Raw genomic sequence first — 18,166 nt, 5'->3', positions numbered from 1 at the left:
TCATTGATGAGATGATTTCTTCCTTTAAACGGGTTGGACCTAGGTCGACTCCAAAAAAAACTTAAATGCATATTTTTGTCATCATATTCCATAATACTCCATAATACGTAAAAATTATGCAGAGAAAGAAAACAAATATAAAGGCAGACCTATGGCAATTGAAGAAACTATTATTTTTTGGCATCATATTCCATAACTGTCACTCTAGAACATGCAACAATAAGTCCCTATAAGTATAGCTCAGTTGATAGAGACATTGTGATATGCAATGGTCGAGGTTCGAACTCCACATTCTCCACTTATTCACCTAAAGAGGTGAATCTCTAACCACTGGGCCATCAGAAAAGAATATGTAACAAGAATAAAAAAATTAAAAATATCAAAGCAATGTTTATTCTTTTTCACCATAATGCCCTAATTTATATAATTTCATTTCACTTAACTACTCTATTAACTAAAATTAATAAGAGTATATTAATAAATCATACTAATTTTACGATTGAAATTAACCCAACTAATTATATTCTTAAGAATCGCGCACAATCCAAACGTGACATCTAATATGGATCGACAAAAGTATCAAGATTAATTGAAATACCGAAAATTCACATAATTGTAACTTGTGAGTGTTTCTTGTGGTACTTACTAGTGCTCACATGCATTGATAGAAGATACATGCACAACTAAATGATCTCGTCTAGTGGTAAACAAACATGCATTGGACTTGGAGGATTCATGATTCATGCATTTAAAGGAAGATAAATATACATCCTTTTACAAATGTTCTTTAAGTCAGAATGTCTTCCCTACCTCTGATTACGACACCATATTGTCCAGATGGATAAATCGACAAAAATAGTTTTAAAGAATTGTGGGGGGTGAGAAAAGAAGGTTAGAAATTCAAATATTCCATAAAATCCATGGGCTTATGCAACTCAAGATCCATCCAAACCGTAACTATATATCATCACCAAAACCTCAAACCCTAACCTCTCTGAACCCATTTCCATATCTTCGCCGCACGGTGGTTGGAGTCGTAGGTTCACGTTTCGTGCGAGATGGGTAGGGTTATCAGGGCACAACGTAAAGGAGCAGGCTCCGTTTTCAAGTCCCACACTCACCACCGCAAAGGCCCAGCACGTTTCCGCAGTCTTGATTTCGGTGAAAGAAACGGTTACCTTAAAGGAGTAGTGAACGAAATCATTCACGACCCAGGTCGCGGTGCACCACTCGCTAAGGTCACTTTCAGACACCCTTTTAGGTATAAGAAACAGAAAGAGCTTTTCGTTGCTGCTGAGGGACTTTACACAGGACAGTTTATTTATTGTGGGAAAAAAGCTACTCTTGTTGTTGGGAATGTTTTGCCATTAAGGATGATTCCTGAAGGTGCGGTTATTTGTAATGTTGAACATCATGTTGGTGATCGTGGTGCTTTTGCTAGGTGTTCTGGTGATTATGCTATTGTTATTAGTCATAATCCTGATAATGATACCTCTAGGTTTGTTCTCTCTCATTTTAATCATTATTAGTCTTCATTTATCATTTTTAATTAACCTATTGCAAGATTTGTGTTATTGCTGTTTAGTAATTAGAAATATATAAATATGATGAAAATATGATTAGTGTGTCATGAATTTGTATTAGTGTAATTGAATGTGAGAAGAAGTTAGAAAATGATCACATTTTTTTTTATTAGAACAAGCGAATGTGTGGTAAGACCAGACGAGATATAATTAGAAATGACAAGTCGGTGTAACACCTATATTAGAAAAAAGGGTAGAAAGTAGAATTGTATTGTTTGGACATGTAGAGAGAAGACTTATGGAACCTGTGGTAAGGAGAGTAGATTAAATGGAGGTGAGTTAAATCACTTGAGGTAGGAGAAAAGCTAGAAAAACTATAAGGGAAACTAGTATTAAGAAGGATCTAGAGATTAATGAGTTAGTGAAAGACATATTTTGGATAGAAACACTATGTCGTCGTTTGATTCATCCTGCTGCCACCACACGTCTGTATCCATTCTACCGCGGAAATGGAGAACCACATATTTTAGCTTCTAACAACTTTGGTCTATGTTTGGGAAGCCGTTAAAACAAACACATACTTAGTGGGAGGCTTGGTTGTTGTTGTATTAGCTTAAAAATTTGAATGATGTGGGATGATGAAAGTATGATTTATGTTGATGTTATCATTTTGTAGCTTATTTTGATGTCATTCAGAAATTAGTATGTGAGTTTGTATTAGTATGAAGATCTAATTCATCATATGCACGAAAGTTTTGCGGTTAGTCAATCATAACTCTCCGATCAAAAAAATTGTTTTGACCATAAAAGTAACTATGTTTATTGTCACACATATAAATGATTGTGATTCGTTGACATTGTAAAACTTATTTCGCTTCTGGTGCATGAAAAGTATACCGTTGGTATAATTGGTTATGAGAAGTAACAAAATAATCACAGTTTTTACAATTAATATTAGTATTAAAATTTGAATTATGTGGTAATCTATGTTAATGTCATATTGTATGTTCATTATGAATCTGTAGAACTGAGATTGAGAAGAAACAAAAAAATAATCTCGTTTTTTATGATTTGCAGTAGTATTTAACTTTTATTGATGATGGGTGTTGATGGTTTTTTGACAGGATTAAGCTACCATCAGGGGCAAAGAAGATTGTTCCAAGTGAGTGCAGAGCTATGATTGGGCAAGTTGCAGGTGGAGGAAGAACTGAGAAGCCAATGCTTAAGGCTGGTAATGCTTACCACAAATTTAGGGTGAAGAGGAATTGCTGGCCTAAGGTTCGTGGTGTGGCTATGAATCCAGTTGAACATCCTCACGGAGGAGGTAACCACCAGCATATTGGACATGCTAGTACTGTTAGGCGTGACGCTCCTCCTGGACAGAAGGTTGGTCTCATTGCTGCTAAGAGAACTGGTCGTCTCAGGGGACAAGCTGCTTCCGCTGCTGCTAAGGCTGATTAACTTATTAGACTATTTGAAGAGATTCTTAGGGTTTTATTTTGTTGCAAGATTTTGAAATTTTGTTTGATTCCTTGTTTGTTCGAAACTACTTGGGTATTATTTTGAGATCCTTTTGCCCCATTTATTTATATGAAACTTTTATATGACAATGGTTTACATTTGTTTTCAAGTTCTATTCAATTCATAGTTTACCTTCCTATTGGGTTTCATCCGGTTCTTAATTCTTATGTTGTTTTTTATTGCTCTCTCTTTTTTTATTTTATTTTTATTTTTTATGCTGTGAAATTTATTTGTCTAGGTTGGTTTTTTAATTGTAAGTGCAGGATTCATACCTTGTTAAGGGAATGGTTGTTAGTAATAGTAATTATGTAGTGAAAAGGCTACAAGGGTCAAATAGGTTATACTAATTTTTTCAGTTTAGCTGAATTGTGATGCTAATTCCATTCAGAACACGAACCAATTTGATAGCATCATGGCCTTATTGTTAGAAACTAGTGCCCATATTATTAGTAACTTGCATTGCATTGCTGAATTGCTACATAGCCTAAGTATTCATATAAAATTAATTGCTGAGAATATTCCAACTGTGTCACAACCAACTGCTATCAACTTGTTTCCGGTTGGTGAGATTTGAAGATGTGTCATGTTGATGCCAGGATATGTTTGGTTCACCAGTTTACCCTTTTCAGCATAGCAATCACTGCCTATTGGCCATGCAACATGCAGTTCACCATCGAGTGAGATGTTTAGAACACTTTGATTACTCTGTGGCAAGAATGGTACGTCTGTTGAGGTTGAAGACGTTTTGTTGCAATCAATGAGAAAGGTGTTGTCTAGAGAACAACTCTTGGTGGTTCCAAATGGGAAGGGAATAGTGACAGAGCCACACTTTGTTGGACAGTTTGGTAGTGACGCCGGTTGAGTCCCTACTTTTGTATAAATGACAGCAACCAACCATTAGCAGCAGCTGTTTTGAGTGCACATCCATGTCTTTGCTATTTTAGTATTTAAAAATAGAAAAGTCAAAATGACTGATTTTTCCTATGGAATTGAATGATCAAATTAAGATGGTTTTGTCTATTATTTATTATAATGTGTAACCAAAAAAATATATTTATTATAATGTAACTTTAGTTTTTGGCAACAGTGATTGCAATGTCACACTTGTGTTAGCAAAACGTATCAGAAGCTAACCACTGGAGATAAGATAACTCTGTCTTTCGACCTATAAAACTCAAACAGCATGGTTAGAGACATTGCAATCACTATATTATTTAAAACTAAAAATACGTTATAATAATAAATGTATAGTCATGTTTATATATTATGTCCAGTCAAAAATATTGTTTATATATTATGTCTTTTTTTTTTTGTTGAGGGAATTATATATTATGTCTTAACTTTATGCTAATCTTGAAAGGTCAATACAGAGGACAAAAGTGGATGTTTATAAAGAGAGTTCATATTCATCTTGCAACAGTACTAGTTTTTTCTCAAGCATATCAGTGTTTTCTGTGATTGGAGGAGGAGCAGCATTTCTCATGAATATGATCCAAGGGTTTGGGAAAAGGTGTTTAAGTGGATAACTTATTTATATCTTTTTAATGTTTATTTCTAATTAATACTCAATCACTTCAACTCATCATTTCTAACAAAAATTACTAAACAAGTCTCACTAAGAATTTTCCATCCATAGTAAAAATCAATCCATCAACAAATTTCTTATCTTTTGTGACATTTACTTTCTTTTTTAAATGGTAGCACATACATGTGAGAGAGAGGGTGGTTATGCAAGGAGTGATCTCTTTTTTATGAAAGAAAAATGATATTTGTATAACCATTTAACTATAATTTTTATAATAATCTGTTTTGTCTTTCTTCTTATTAATCAAAAGCAATAGAGAGAGAAAAATGAAGAAAAATGATAAAAGCATCGTGTGAATACAATCAATGAAACACACTTGGTTGGACACAAACCCAAATAAAAATATTTAGACACACATACAAAATCAAGTAAAAATTAGAAGAAAATAAAATTACAAAATCTATGTGACTAAATACTTTTAATTTGATTTTGTTAATTTTACGTGAGTGTGTCCAAATAATGTTTATACTAACCGTAAGTAATGGTTGAGAGAGAAGGTTTTTCCATTTCTTAAATTATTTCCAAATTATTTTAAAATAAAACAATGACGTGTCATATTTTAATTTGTTGTTTGTAAGAATGATATGTTAGATTTGTTCCTACACAAGAATTTCTCTTTTCTATAATCAAGAGGGTTGTCCAAATATTATCATAAAATGATTGTCTAAATATCATTTTTCTTTATAAAATGTGTATAAACCTCTCTTTTTATAATCCGACAATGTATACAAACTAGTAGTATAGTTAAATGGAGTAGCATTTTCCTTTATATTGTATATTGATGTAACTTTTGCTGGCTTTTACTCCCTAATGATCGTCTTAGGGCACGTCCAGGAGCTTAGGATTATTCAGTCTCTATGCAACTATTACTGAGTAAGCAATGAAATATCCAATTTTTTTAAATGGATGACTTTAAAATAGAATTTAAAGTATTTATTATTTTTCATATTTTGTGGGTTCTTTTCGTTTGATGTACTAAGATGTTCATTGAGATTAAGACAGATCTAAAGTCGACAAAATGCTTATAAAGTATCTCTCAACAAATCCTAACATTAACATTGAGATTGAGAGTAGAAGTTGAACGCACATTTTTATAAAATATATGTAAATTCTTTACATAATGGACCAACATATGCTGATGGACATAAACTAATTTTTTTGAGGCTAAAATGCTAGTTTCTGCTGGTGCCTTATAATGTGCAGCCTAAAAAAAAGCATATATCATGATTATATTATTATATATGTTTGTATAGAGTGCATGTTTGGATTTATAGTGACTTTGTTGTTGAGTTTAAATGTAAGTTTTAGTTTCACATTGACTACAAATGAATTCAATGTTAGGTACTTATTCTCGTTTAAAATAAGAGTTTTTTTTTTTTTTTTGAAAACTCAGTTTAAAATAAGAGTTTTTTTTTGAAGAGGCTAAAATGCAATATATTACCACAACAAAAATGGCCTTCCTAGCACAAGTTGTGCTAAAGAAGAAACACCAAAATACAAACAGAATTCGTCACAATATTTACAAGGCAAAAACCAACCACCAAGCAGCAAAAAAAGAAATAAAGACAATTACCCTATTCCGAGAATAGAAAACGGACTTAGCCACCAACCATGATAATTGAGGGGAAGACAGACGTGTTTCTCCTTCAACCACCTGTAAGTTAGTAACTTGATTTTGTCCACCACCTGCAAAATAGAGCAAATTTTGTTGTTGAAAATCCGATTATTTCTTTCTTTCCATATTTCCCACACTGTTGCAAACCAAATAACCTGTATGATTGATTGACGAGACAAAGTCACCCCACCAATATGAGTTATTATTTGACTATGTATATTATTCACATAACATAACTTGATTGTATTTTTTTTTATACTAATATGCACTAATCATAACATAGTTTGACCATATTATTTTTTATAACAAAAAATCTAATTTGTCCCGCTATGAAAATGTCATGGATTTTGGGTCCCAATTTTTTTTTGTAAAAGATTAAATTAAAATTCCACTCAATTTTAATAATATATTAATATATTTTATCTGGTCTCTACTGTAAGAGAAAGTTCACTCGCTAAATTCATTCAATAAATGATTTATTGACGATTACATGCATCGTTATTGAATGAACCTAAAAAATGAATTTTCTCGTGTAATAAAAAACTGATGTAATAAACTTGATTGATGGTAATCAAAGTTTATTTTTTATTTTTTATAGTAGATAGACGAAACGGCAAAACCATTATAAACTCACACACACAAGTGGAGGTACCGAGATTCAAACCCCGGTCATGACATCCAGCTTAACAATTTTGGCATTTTGCCAGTTGAGCTAGGATTTCTAGATAATCAAAGTTTATTTTATTAACTAACATCGTGGTCAGAATTCAAATAAGAGAAAAATCATTCACACTCCCTCAAAAAAGAAAAATCATTCATACACAATGTCACTTTGAATTGAGTTAGATTTTTTTTCTTTCAACTAGGTAGAAAAAATATATTGACTAGTATAATTTTTAATTATTTCAAAATCACGTTTAAGACATCAAATAGTAAAGTAAGCAATATTAGCTCAAATAATCAATCAAGCAATTTTCGTAGTGTAAAAAATTCAGAATCAGATCAAGAAACCGCGTTCCTTACATCATCACTCCATTAATAAAGCCACAAAGATATCTCACTCATTTCAATCATCAATATTAAAAACTTTCTTCTCTCAAACAACAATGGCAGATTCATCACCCAAAACCCCAACACCATCAACAACAAACGGCGACACCACTCCACCACCGCGGAAAGTCGCATTAATCACCGGAATCACAGGCCAAGACGGATCATACCTAACAGAATTCCTCCTCAACAAAGGCTACTCCGTCCACGGCCTAATTCGTCGTTCGTCAAACTTCAACACACAACGAATTGATCACATCTATGTCGATCCACACGACGCTCACAAAGCTCATATGAAGCTTCACTATGCCGATCTCTCCGACGCTTCCGCTCTCCGTCGCTGGCTCGACACTATCCTCCCTGACGAAGTTTACAACCTCGCCGCACAGTCTCATGTCGCGGTTTCGTTTGAGATTCCTGATTACACTGCAGATGTTGTTGCTACTGGTGCTCTCCGTCTTCTTGAAGCCGTCCGATCTCATATCGATGCAACAGGAAGATCTCACATTCGGTACTATCAAGCTGGATCTTCCGAAATGTTTGGATCAACTCCGCCGCCGCAGTCTGAAACGACTCCGTTTCATCCTCGATCTCCTTACGCCGCCTCCAAAGTCGCTGCGCATTGGTACTATTACAATTCTTGATAGAACTCATAAATAAGATAAATGGATAAATTAATGAAATGGAAATAGCAACGGATACCGATAACTAACTTTTACATCTCTAATAGGTACGCTGCGATAATAACAATGATATTGATGTAACTAACTTTTACATGTCTGATAGGTACATTATGAAAATAACACTGATATTTATGTAACTAACTTTTACATCTCTAATACCTTGAAAAACAAGGACACTGATATGTAGTAACTAACTTTTACATCTCAAATAGGTACACTGTGAAAATAACACTAACTTTCTTTTACATCTTGAATAGGTACACTGTGAATTACCGTGAAGCATATGGAATTTTTGCTTGTAACGGAATTCTCTTCAATCATGAATCACCACGTAGAGGAGAGAATTTTGTTACAAGGAAGATTACTAGAGTTGTTGGAAGAATCAAGATCGGGCTTCAGAGTAAGTTGTTTCTTGGAAACCTAAGTGCGTCGAGGGATTGGGGATTTGCCGGTGATTATGTTGAAGCTATGTGGTTGATGCTACAACAGGAAAAGGCTGATGATTATGTTGTGGCGACGGAGGATTCACATACGGTGGAAGAGTTTTTGGAAGTTGCTTTTGGTTATGTTGGATTGAATTGGAAGGATCATGTTGTGATTGATAAGAGATACTTTCGTCCTACTGAAGTTGATAATCTTAAAGGTGATGCTAGTAAAGCTAAGAAAGTTCTTGGTTGGAAACCTAAGGTTAGTTTTGAAGAGCTTGTTAGAATGATGGTTGATAATGATGTTGAGATGGCTAAGAAGGAGAAAGTGCTTGTTGATGCTGGGTACATTGATGCTCAACAACAACCTTGATTTTCTTTGTTAGAATGATGGTTTTTAGATCAATTATGGTCTTTTGCTTCTTTTATTTTAATCATATAATGTTGCTGTTACTTTCGGTGATTCATTCATCATAGTTGATGGACTTTAATTTGATTTGTTCACGGTTTACATCATGGTTTTGGAGTTGTTATTTATTTTGCACTTGTGAATATATCAAATCTATTACTCTACATATCAGAACGGATCAGGCTATCTATCAATCGATTTTTAAATAGCACGTTCATCTCGCTTTTCGTTCATTTCCGCCACGCCAACATAGCCACAATAAATAAGAAGAAGCAGGCGAAGCAGCTAGAAGCGCTCGCTTCTAGCCCTTGAATTCTTATTCACGAATGAATTGGGAAAGCCAACACAAAGATTAGATTCTGACTTCGTAGAGCCGGTGCTGCTGTTGCCTGCGCGTAGGGTGTCCCCCACTCCCGTCCCGGGGCGCTAAGGGGCTTTTGTTTTTGGAACAGACGGCAATCCATTCACATCTTGTGGAAACTAAAATGCTAAGCAATATGATTCTCATTAAGTCTAATTTCTTTTTGGCTTTGTAATGTGCTGAGAATTTTGTAATCTGGTTATTATGCCTTAATTTGTTTCAGAGTTATTGTGGGGGATGGCGGACCATGGTGGAAAGCCAAAAGTCTGCCATATCCACCATGGCGCCACCATCATATAAATTGACCATGGTGGTTTATTAAAAATCGGCTACCAATCCATTTGGGGTTGGCCTAGTGGTTGGCTTGGGATCTTGGAGTTTGCTCCTCCAGAGGTCTCAGGTTTGATTCCCTCTGGTGCCAATTTCGGTGGGCTAAGTTCATACAGAGCTTGCTCTGGCTTTAAACGGGGCCCCCGCAAGTGGGCGGTGGGATTGGTCCCCTCGGATTAGTCGATTCTTGGATCGGATACCGAGTTTTCAAAAAAAAAAAAAAACGGCTACCGCAATCTGCCATGGTATTTGACAATACTGATTTGTTTCTTTTGATTATGGAATTGAGAAATGTTTCACCCTAGCTTGAAAGTTACAAGTCTGAAAAATGGAGCAGTACCAGACTGATTCATTGATTTGTTTATTTTCTTCAGTTAAAAAAACCAGAGCGAGTTGAAGGAGTATTTATATCCAGACATTCTATTACAATCATTCGCTGAGACATTTTCTCGCAATTTCTTGCGCTAGAATCGCATAAGGCTTAAGACCACAGGCATTCTGTATTTATTGGCATGAAAAAGTACCTAAGATGAGCATATAGTTAAGAGTAAATTACATATACCTCCCATCTCCAAATTTTATCTTTTTGTTTGACTTTCACATACTTTAAATCAAATAAACCTTTCAAAATTTGTAAGAAAAATTAACCCAAAGTTGATTCTCACTGAAATAACTGCACAATGCTTATTCTAATAAGAAAATCCAAGGGTCTATTTACTTTGGAAAATGTTTTTTGTTTCCATTTTTTAAAATATATGTTATTTTAACTTGCTAATAAGAAGATTACATACTTTTAAATTGAATCATTTGTGACGGAGAAGAGATGAAATGATAGCCAGCGAAGATGCATTTCCAGAAATAATGAAAACAATTTTAACATTTTTATTGTTTCTGGAAATACAGACAATTGTTCACTTCAATAGTCACTTATCTCCTCTTTAGCAAGTAAAATTAACACAAATTTAAGAAAATAAAAATAGAAAATGTTTTCACGAAGTAAACAGACCCTAAGTTTGTTATACTACTCTAGTCAACTTTATTTTACAGTAAAAATCAATTGCATTCATCCTATAGTTAAAAATCTTGGTAGCTAAACTAGTTTGAACTGAGAGAATACTAACATAACAACTAATATTCCAATATTTGCCAATCCGAAAAAGAAAAGAAGAAAAAAAACTGAGATGGATTGAGTACTTTTAGCCTATTAATGGTGTATTAATTTTACCCGGTCATCCAAACAACAGAGAGAGGCATCTCAGGTATTGAAAATAAATGCTAAAGGCCTGCTAGGTTTCAAGGATTATTTCATTTCCTGTTTGCAATATTACTTTTAAAAATGTTATCATATTTTCGTTTTGTATAAAAAGATAGGAACTGTTGAAAACAACTTATAAAAGTATCTAAAAAGGTAACATAATCTTAGATTTTGGGTTGGGTCTAACTCAACCGAAAAAAATCCGACTTATAAGGTGAGTGATGTGTGACCCTATAGCGGGTAATCAAAGTGATCTGGCAAAAACTTTGTTGCCTTTTTAAGCCATATCACATTCAGATGTGGAACTCCCAACACAAAGTAAAAAAAGGTGACAATTTTTTAAGTACTAAAGAAAACAGAACATTTTCTTAAATCAAAGGGACCCTAAAAGTGCGAGTTTGAGTTTGGATACAGAAGGTGTATATATTTCACATGGGAAAAAAAATTGTGTGGAAAAAGTTGCCCTTGGTCTGAGTGGAGAGAGTGGGTGTATTATAAAATCTAGAATCCAATATTTAATGAACCCATTGAACTATTTTTGTATTAAACAGACCTGTTTTCTGCTTATTTCTTCGACCCTTTCTTCTTGCCAATCACGGTACATTGAGAAGAGCTTGAGTAAAACCTTGGGATTCACTGTAGCTGTTTCAACCAAGCAAAGGGAGCAGCTAAGTATTAATCCCAAATAATATTGTTGGTATTAAATGCAGCTGATAGGATACAAAAAGAATGACCAGAACAAACATAATATATCAGAAAAAAGGACCAAGATTTAAAAGTGATTGAAAAACCTGAAGCTTACAACAACAAAGTTCATTTTTAAAAACAGCAAAATCATATAGGAAAAGTACATACAGCAAAGGACATGCCAATATGCCATTCCAGCAATCACCATCATTGCAATCTAGCATGAACTCACAACATGACATACTAACACAGACAGCTATCATCTGTGAGCTGTGATAGGAGAATGCAGACAAAAAGATTTAACTGTATACAGAAAGATTCCTTAAACACTTCCAAATATATACTTTCCATATTTGCAGCAGGAAGCTGAAAATTATCCTTGCTATTGTTCATTTTTCATAACCAGCTAAGTTTAAAATCTAAGAGTGAGACCTTTTCTAACGTCAGGTATTATTAACATTAAGAGTTAAAGTTAACGGAGTCCACTTAAACAGCTAATATTTTTCTAGGGACTGATCAGATGCAACAGAAGGCAGATTTTCTAGCATGTGTTGTTGTGACAAACAATAAATATATAAATTAGGAGAAAATAGATCCCTGTATTTCATTTTTCTTTTGAGAAACTAGCCAGCTAAACAAACAACCCATTGTTAAGTAAAGATGGTGTAAGCCCAGGCATTGATATCTTTGTCACTTCATGATAGGATCCTTTCTCTATGAATGAATTCCCAAAAATTGGACAAGGCTACCCCAAAAGGAGCACTCTCCTTTCACACTAGATAATTCCTAGTCACAAAATATAATCTTTCAGAGCTATCTTTCCCTTCTACCAATTGAGGGGTATTTAAAGACTTTCTATGAATATCCAAAATAACAAATCTTAACAACCACCTAACAAATTAATCAACTTACTAACAAATTTCTATATACTAATATTTTTTTTTTTTTTGACTAATTCTGTAAACTAAATCTTAACTACTCTAATTATCCTATATTATATATCCCAACACTTCATCATTTCAGGATGAGGAATTTAAGAATATTTTAACTCGGAGAAAATAAATGGCAAAAGATGTTAACCCAGTCGCAACAAGCAAAAACTAGCAACGATTAAGAGCCCCAGGCAAGAAGACTTGAATAAATGAAACAAGAGAAAAAATTGTAAATAAACATCATAAACATAAGACATACAATCAAAAGAAATATTGACGTAGTATCTGAAAACACACAAGATTAACATTTAACACAGTCCATGTACAACAAAAGCATTCTGAACAGTTTATTTACACCAATTTGATGACATAAACACTTGTACAAGGGTTAAGAATAGCTTATAAAAACAACTCATCATACGCACATGACATGTTTTCAACTTATTTTCACAAACTTCCAAAGATAGCAGAGCATGTAAAAGCAAAATAAAAGTTGGTTATGTGGAATATCCTCTCCTTCATTTTTCGATTGTACAATCAATACATGAACTATAACACTAATATGATAACCTGATAAGCCCTCTATTCTAAGAAGTAATAAGATAGCAGTAATCAGTGTCTGTTTGGATTAACTTATTTAAGCTTATATATATATAGGCATAAGCCCTTGTGAGATTTGTTTGAGATAGCTTATGGAAATAAATTAAGACATATGTATAATTTATTTTTAGCTTATTTCCATAAGCCCTCAAAGATAACTTATGAAAACAGCTTATAGTGTATATAAAATTTGTTTAACTTTATTTTATCTTTTATTATATAAATAAATTATACATAAACAATTACATAATAAACGCTTATGCTAAAAGCATTAAGTTGTTTATCCAAACATGACTCATCATATAATGAGTTGTATAATCCGATAACATAGCGAAAATCTACCTAAGAACTAACAACCAATTCATTGCTACAATAAGCCATACATTCTATCTACTAGGAATCCAAATCATTAAGCCATAAGTGATAATCACCTGAAGCCTGCGACATCCAAGGCCTCCTCACTAAAATATCTGTCAAACTACCCTCTGTCGGAGGATTAGTCAATATCGGAGGCGTCTACTGTTGCAACAATCAACAAAATCATCAAATTCACACCTTCATAGATATAGAACAAGCTAATAAAAAAAGAATGAAAATAGAAAAAAGATAACATACAATTTTAAGGGATTTAAGGCGCTCTAAAATGGGATCAGAGGTTTCCAATTGTTCCGTTATGGTCGTGATTTTGTAATCCGTCGCCTACAGCCATAGAATTAGGTGAGTTTTGGAATCGAGAGTGAAAAAAAAAAAAATGAGGAATTCAAAGAAATTTACCTGTACTATTTATAATTTTAACATTATTTATACAAAAAATGTTTTTTTCTTACAAAATTATTTATACAAAAAATGTTGTAAATATATGTCGATGGGAATTACTTTAAAATAACATTAAACTAATTTATTCATGCATTTTACACACATTTTAAAAAAGTTTTAAATGTTGGTGTGAACTGAACCGTAGATGCATTAAATTTCGTTTTGAGATTAATTTTTTTTAATGTAATTTAGTGTTGGAATTTACTTTTTAAGATGAATAAGGAACGAATTCTCCATACCAACCATACTTGCGGAATATTCTGTGACTATTTATTTATAACAAAATATATTTGTTTGCTTTGTATTTCTTTTGTCACAAATATTTGTCTTTGTGTTGGTGAAATGTATTGTTTATAATTGATTATTATACGGATTAATTTATCTTAAAATTATTTACATTGAATGTATCCTAACTTATTTTATTTTGAATAGATGGTTTAAGAAATTGATATTTAAAGTTTACTACTATTTATTTTTGAATGAAATCATTTTAATTATTTTGTTAAGGAAAACAAAAGTAATGTTTATGATTTAGCCCATGTAACTTTTTTTTTTTTTTTTTTTTTATGTATTTCATTTTCTTATGTGATATCTACTTGTTTCGTTTCTTTGATTTTAAAATGTATGTATGGAGTGTAACAAAACCAAAATGTATGTATGGAGCTAGGATACGTATATATATGGATATGTTAGGGATTAGATTTAGGATTTTCAACATATTTATATTTATACGAAGAATTTCAGGTTTTGACAATAATTTCATCAAATCCACAATGCTAATTTCGTCTTGCTAAGTTCAAATTATATCTTTTTGGTAAAAAAAAAGTTCAAATTATATCTTTCAACAAAAAACTTTTTGAAAACTGTTGCGCTCAATTTTTCTTAAGTATAACTCTATAATCTATCTATCTATCTATATTTATCTTAAAGTGTAGAGTTTTCTTTTTTTTTGTTACAATAGTGTAGAGTTTTCGATACATAAGATTTTCACTTATTTTCTCTCCTTTTTTTAATGACACATCACCAGATCCATACCCCCACCACACCCAATAGATACTCTAAATCCAAGAATCCAGATCAACCAACATGTAATTCAGTCACCGACACCATGAATGAATGATAACATACGCATTTTTTTATTTGACAGGAGATACCTATCATGATAACAAGTAAGGAATGATTTTTTAATCAGGATAGTTTTTAAGTGGTCTACTCAGAATAAGAATTACAAAAGGCAAGTAAGTATAGGATAGCAAACAAATTTATTTTATTATATATTTTGGTGTATTAAACATGAGATTTAAGCCTAATCTGACTTACTCTTTAAATGGATTATGAGTAAGAGTTTATCATTCATTTGAGTCACATAAATCTCGAAAGATCTATCTTTGTAAATTGCATGTAGATGATGTTATCCGATTTATACAAAAAAAATCAATTTTATTTTTATCAAATAATTTACCGACCATAATTAGAATAAGAGAATCCTCAAAAAAAATTAGAATAAGAGAAAGATTAAGCATAATATCTCCCAAAGTGAGATCCCTATCAACTGATTTATGATAGCTGAATGTAATCAAAATTTAAAGTTATTAAAGGAAAATATTGATTATCCCCGTGAGTTTAGTTCAGTTGGTAGGGATATTGCATATTATATGCAGGGGCTGTGGTTCGAACCCCATACACTCCACTTCTTCACAATTTAATTGTGTGAGCTCTAGCCACTAGACTACTTGACAAAAAAAAAAAAAAAAAAGGAAAATATTGATTGTTTACATAAAAGAAAAAAAGAAAAAACAAAATTGACTACTATAATTTTCAATTATTCCAAAAACACGTTTAAGACATCAAATGGGAAAGTAAGCAACATTAGCGCAAACAATCAATCAAGTAATTCTGGCAGTGTAAAAATTCAGAATCCGATCAAGAAACCGCGTTCCTTACATCATATCACTCCATAAATAAAGCCTCAACGAGATCTCACGCATTTCAATCATCACAATCACAATCTCTCATTTCTCGCACAACAATGGCAGATTCATCATCAAAAACCCCAGCACCGTCAACAACAAACGGCGACACCACTCCTCCACCGCGTAAAGTCGCATTAATCACCGGAATCACAGGCCAAGACGGATCATACCTAACGGAATTCCTCCTCAACAAAGGCTACTCCGTCCACGGCCTAATTCGCCGTTCTTCAAACTTCAACACACAACGAATCGATCACATCTATGTCGATCCACACAACGCTCACAAAGCTCATATGAAGCTTCACTACGCCGATCTCTCCGACGCTTCCTCTCTCCGTCGCTGGCTCGACACTATTCTCCCCGACGAAGTTTACAATCTCGCTGCACAGTCACACGTCGCGGTTTCGTTTGAGATTCCCGATTACACTGCTGATGTTGTTGCTACAGGTGCTCTCCGTCTTCTTGAAGCTGTCCGATCTCATATCGATGCAACAGGAAGATCTCACATTCGGTACTATCAAGCTGGATCTTCCGAAATGTTTGGATCAACTCCACCGCCGCAGTCTGAAACGACTCCGTTTCATCCTCGGTCTCCTTACGCCGCTTCCAAAGTCGCTGCGCATTGGTACTATTACAATTCTTGATAGAACTCATAAATATGATAAATGCATAAATTAATGATAACTAACTTTTACATCTCTAATAGGTAGTACGCTTTGAAAGTAACACTATCGATTTAACTAACTTTTACAACTCTAATACTATGAATAACAGCGATACTCATATGTAGCAACTAACTTTTACATCTCGAATAAGTACATTGTGAAAATAACACTGATATTTGTATAACTAACTTTTACATCTCGAATGGGTACACTGAAAAATAACATTAACTAACTTATACATCTCGAATAGGTACACTGAAAATAACACTAACTAACTTTTACACCTCGCAATGTAACTAGTTTTTTTACATATCTAATAGGTACACTGTGAAAATAACACTGACACTGATATGTAACTAACTTTTATGGATCTGATAGGTACACCGTGAATTACCGTGAAGCATATGGAATTTTTGCTTGTAATGGAATTCTCTTCAATCATGAATCACCACGTAGAGGAGAGAATTTTGTTACAAGGAAGATTACTAGAGCTGTTGGAAGAATCAAGATCGGGCTTCAAAGTAAGTTGTTTCTTGGAAACCTAAGTGCGTCGAGGGATTGGGGATTTGCTGGTGATTATGTTGAAGCTATGTGGTTGATGCTACAACAGGAAAAGGCTGATGATTATGTTGTGGCGACGGAGGATTCACATACGGTGGAAGAGTTTTTGGAAGTTGCTTTTGGTTATGTTGGATTGAATTGGAAGGATCATGTTGTGATTGATAAGAGATACTTTCGTCCTACTGAAGTTGATAATCTTAAAGGTGATGCTAGTAAAGCTAAGAAAGTTCTTGGTTGGAAACCTAAGGTTAGTTTTGAAGAGCTTGTTAGAATGATGGTTGATAATGATGTTGAGATGGCTAAGAAGGAGAAAGTGCTTGTTGATGCTGGGTACATTGATGCTCAACAACAACCTTGATTTTCTTTGTTAGAATGATGGTTTTTAGATCAATTATGATCTTTTGCTTCTTTTTTTATTTTAATCATATAATGTTGCTGTTACTTTCAAGGATTCATTCATCATAGTTAAGGGAGTTTAATTTGATTTGTTCCCTCACAGTTTACATCATGGTTTTGGAGTTGTTATTTATTTTGCACTTGTTAATTTATCAAATCTATCTATTACTCTACATCCATTCACATTTGGTGGAACCTAAAATGTTGAGCAATATAATTCTCATTGAGTTGATTTCTTTTTGGCTTTGTAATGTGCTGAGAATTTTGTAATCTGGTTATTATGCCTTAATTTGTTTCAGTGTTACCATGGGGGATGGCGGACCATGGTGGAAATCCAAAAGTCTGCCATATCCGCCATCATATAAATTGACCTTGGTGGTTTGCAAAAAATCTGCTACTGCAATCTGGCATGGTATTTGACAACACTGATTTGTTTCTTTTGATTATGGAATTGAGAAATGTTTCACCTAGCTTGAAAGTTACAAGTCTGAAAAATGGAGCAGTACCAGACTGATTCATTGTTTTGTTTATTTTTAAAGAAAAGTACAACAATTGATTTGGTCAAGTCGATAATTCTTCCTGCATAAGATCAAAACCAGAATCTAGAAAATTGTACTTGGACACCCTATACAAATACCAGTCAAAAAAATCTGAGAACGTGAAGACAAGGGTTTTTGTTTAAAACGCAAAGGGTTTTTGTTATTGTTTGTTATATTCTTTTCTTTATGCTGAGGTAGTGCCATTCACATCTTAAACAGTCTTTTCCTGAAACGAAACAA

General features: G+C 33.4%; 4 protein-coding genes across 4 annotated transcripts; all 4 read left to right on the top strand.

The window, feature by feature from the left end:
- The first annotated feature begins 978 nt into the window (after nt 1-978).
- On the top strand, nt 979-3,191 carry LOC11424816 (60S ribosomal protein L8-3). Its single transcript, XM_003612098.4, has 2 exons — nt 979-1,498; nt 2,648-3,191. Exons 1-2 carry the CDS (start codon nt 1,059-1,061, stop codon nt 2,982-2,984), a joined length of 777 nt encoding a protein of 258 aa, XP_003612146.1. The 5' UTR covers nt 979-1,058; the 3' UTR covers nt 2,985-3,191.
- Nucleotides 3,192-7,290: 4,099 nt separating this feature from the next.
- Nucleotides 7,291-8,935, top strand: LOC11424815 (GDP-mannose 4,6 dehydratase 1). Its single transcript, XM_003612096.4, has 2 exons — nt 7,291-7,919; nt 8,235-8,935. The coding sequence occupies exons 1-2, from the start codon at nt 7,351-7,353 to the stop codon at nt 8,773-8,775; spliced, it is 1,110 nt and encodes a 369-aa protein (XP_003612144.1). The 5' UTR covers nt 7,291-7,350; the 3' UTR covers nt 8,776-8,935.
- Nucleotides 8,936-9,830: 895 nt separating this feature from the next.
- LOC112422005 (uncharacterized) lies at nt 9,831-13,586 on the top strand. The gene is given in 3 exon segments (XM_024784701.1): nt 9,831-9,838; nt 11,137-11,401; nt 13,398-13,586. Coding segments are annotated over 3 exon segments (462 nt in total).
- A 2,063-nt stretch (nt 13,587-15,649) lies between these two features.
- Nucleotides 15,650-17,629, top strand: LOC11429397 (GDP-mannose 4,6 dehydratase 1). Its single transcript, XM_003612093.4, has 2 exons — nt 15,650-16,390; nt 16,809-17,629. Exons 1-2 carry the CDS (start codon nt 15,822-15,824, stop codon nt 17,347-17,349), a joined length of 1,110 nt encoding a protein of 369 aa, XP_003612141.1. The 5' UTR covers nt 15,650-15,821; the 3' UTR covers nt 17,350-17,629.
- The last annotated feature ends 537 nt before the right edge of the window (nt 17,630-18,166 follow it).

This window comes from Medicago truncatula, chromosome 5 (genome assembly GCF_003473485.1).
Source record: "Medicago truncatula cultivar Jemalong A17 chromosome 5, MtrunA17r5.0-ANR, whole genome shotgun sequence".
NCBI lineage: Eukaryota > Viridiplantae > Streptophyta > Magnoliopsida > Fabales > Fabaceae > Medicago > Medicago truncatula.
Note: the sequence above shows the minus strand (reverse complement) of the source record. Positions and strands in the feature narration are given on the sequence as shown.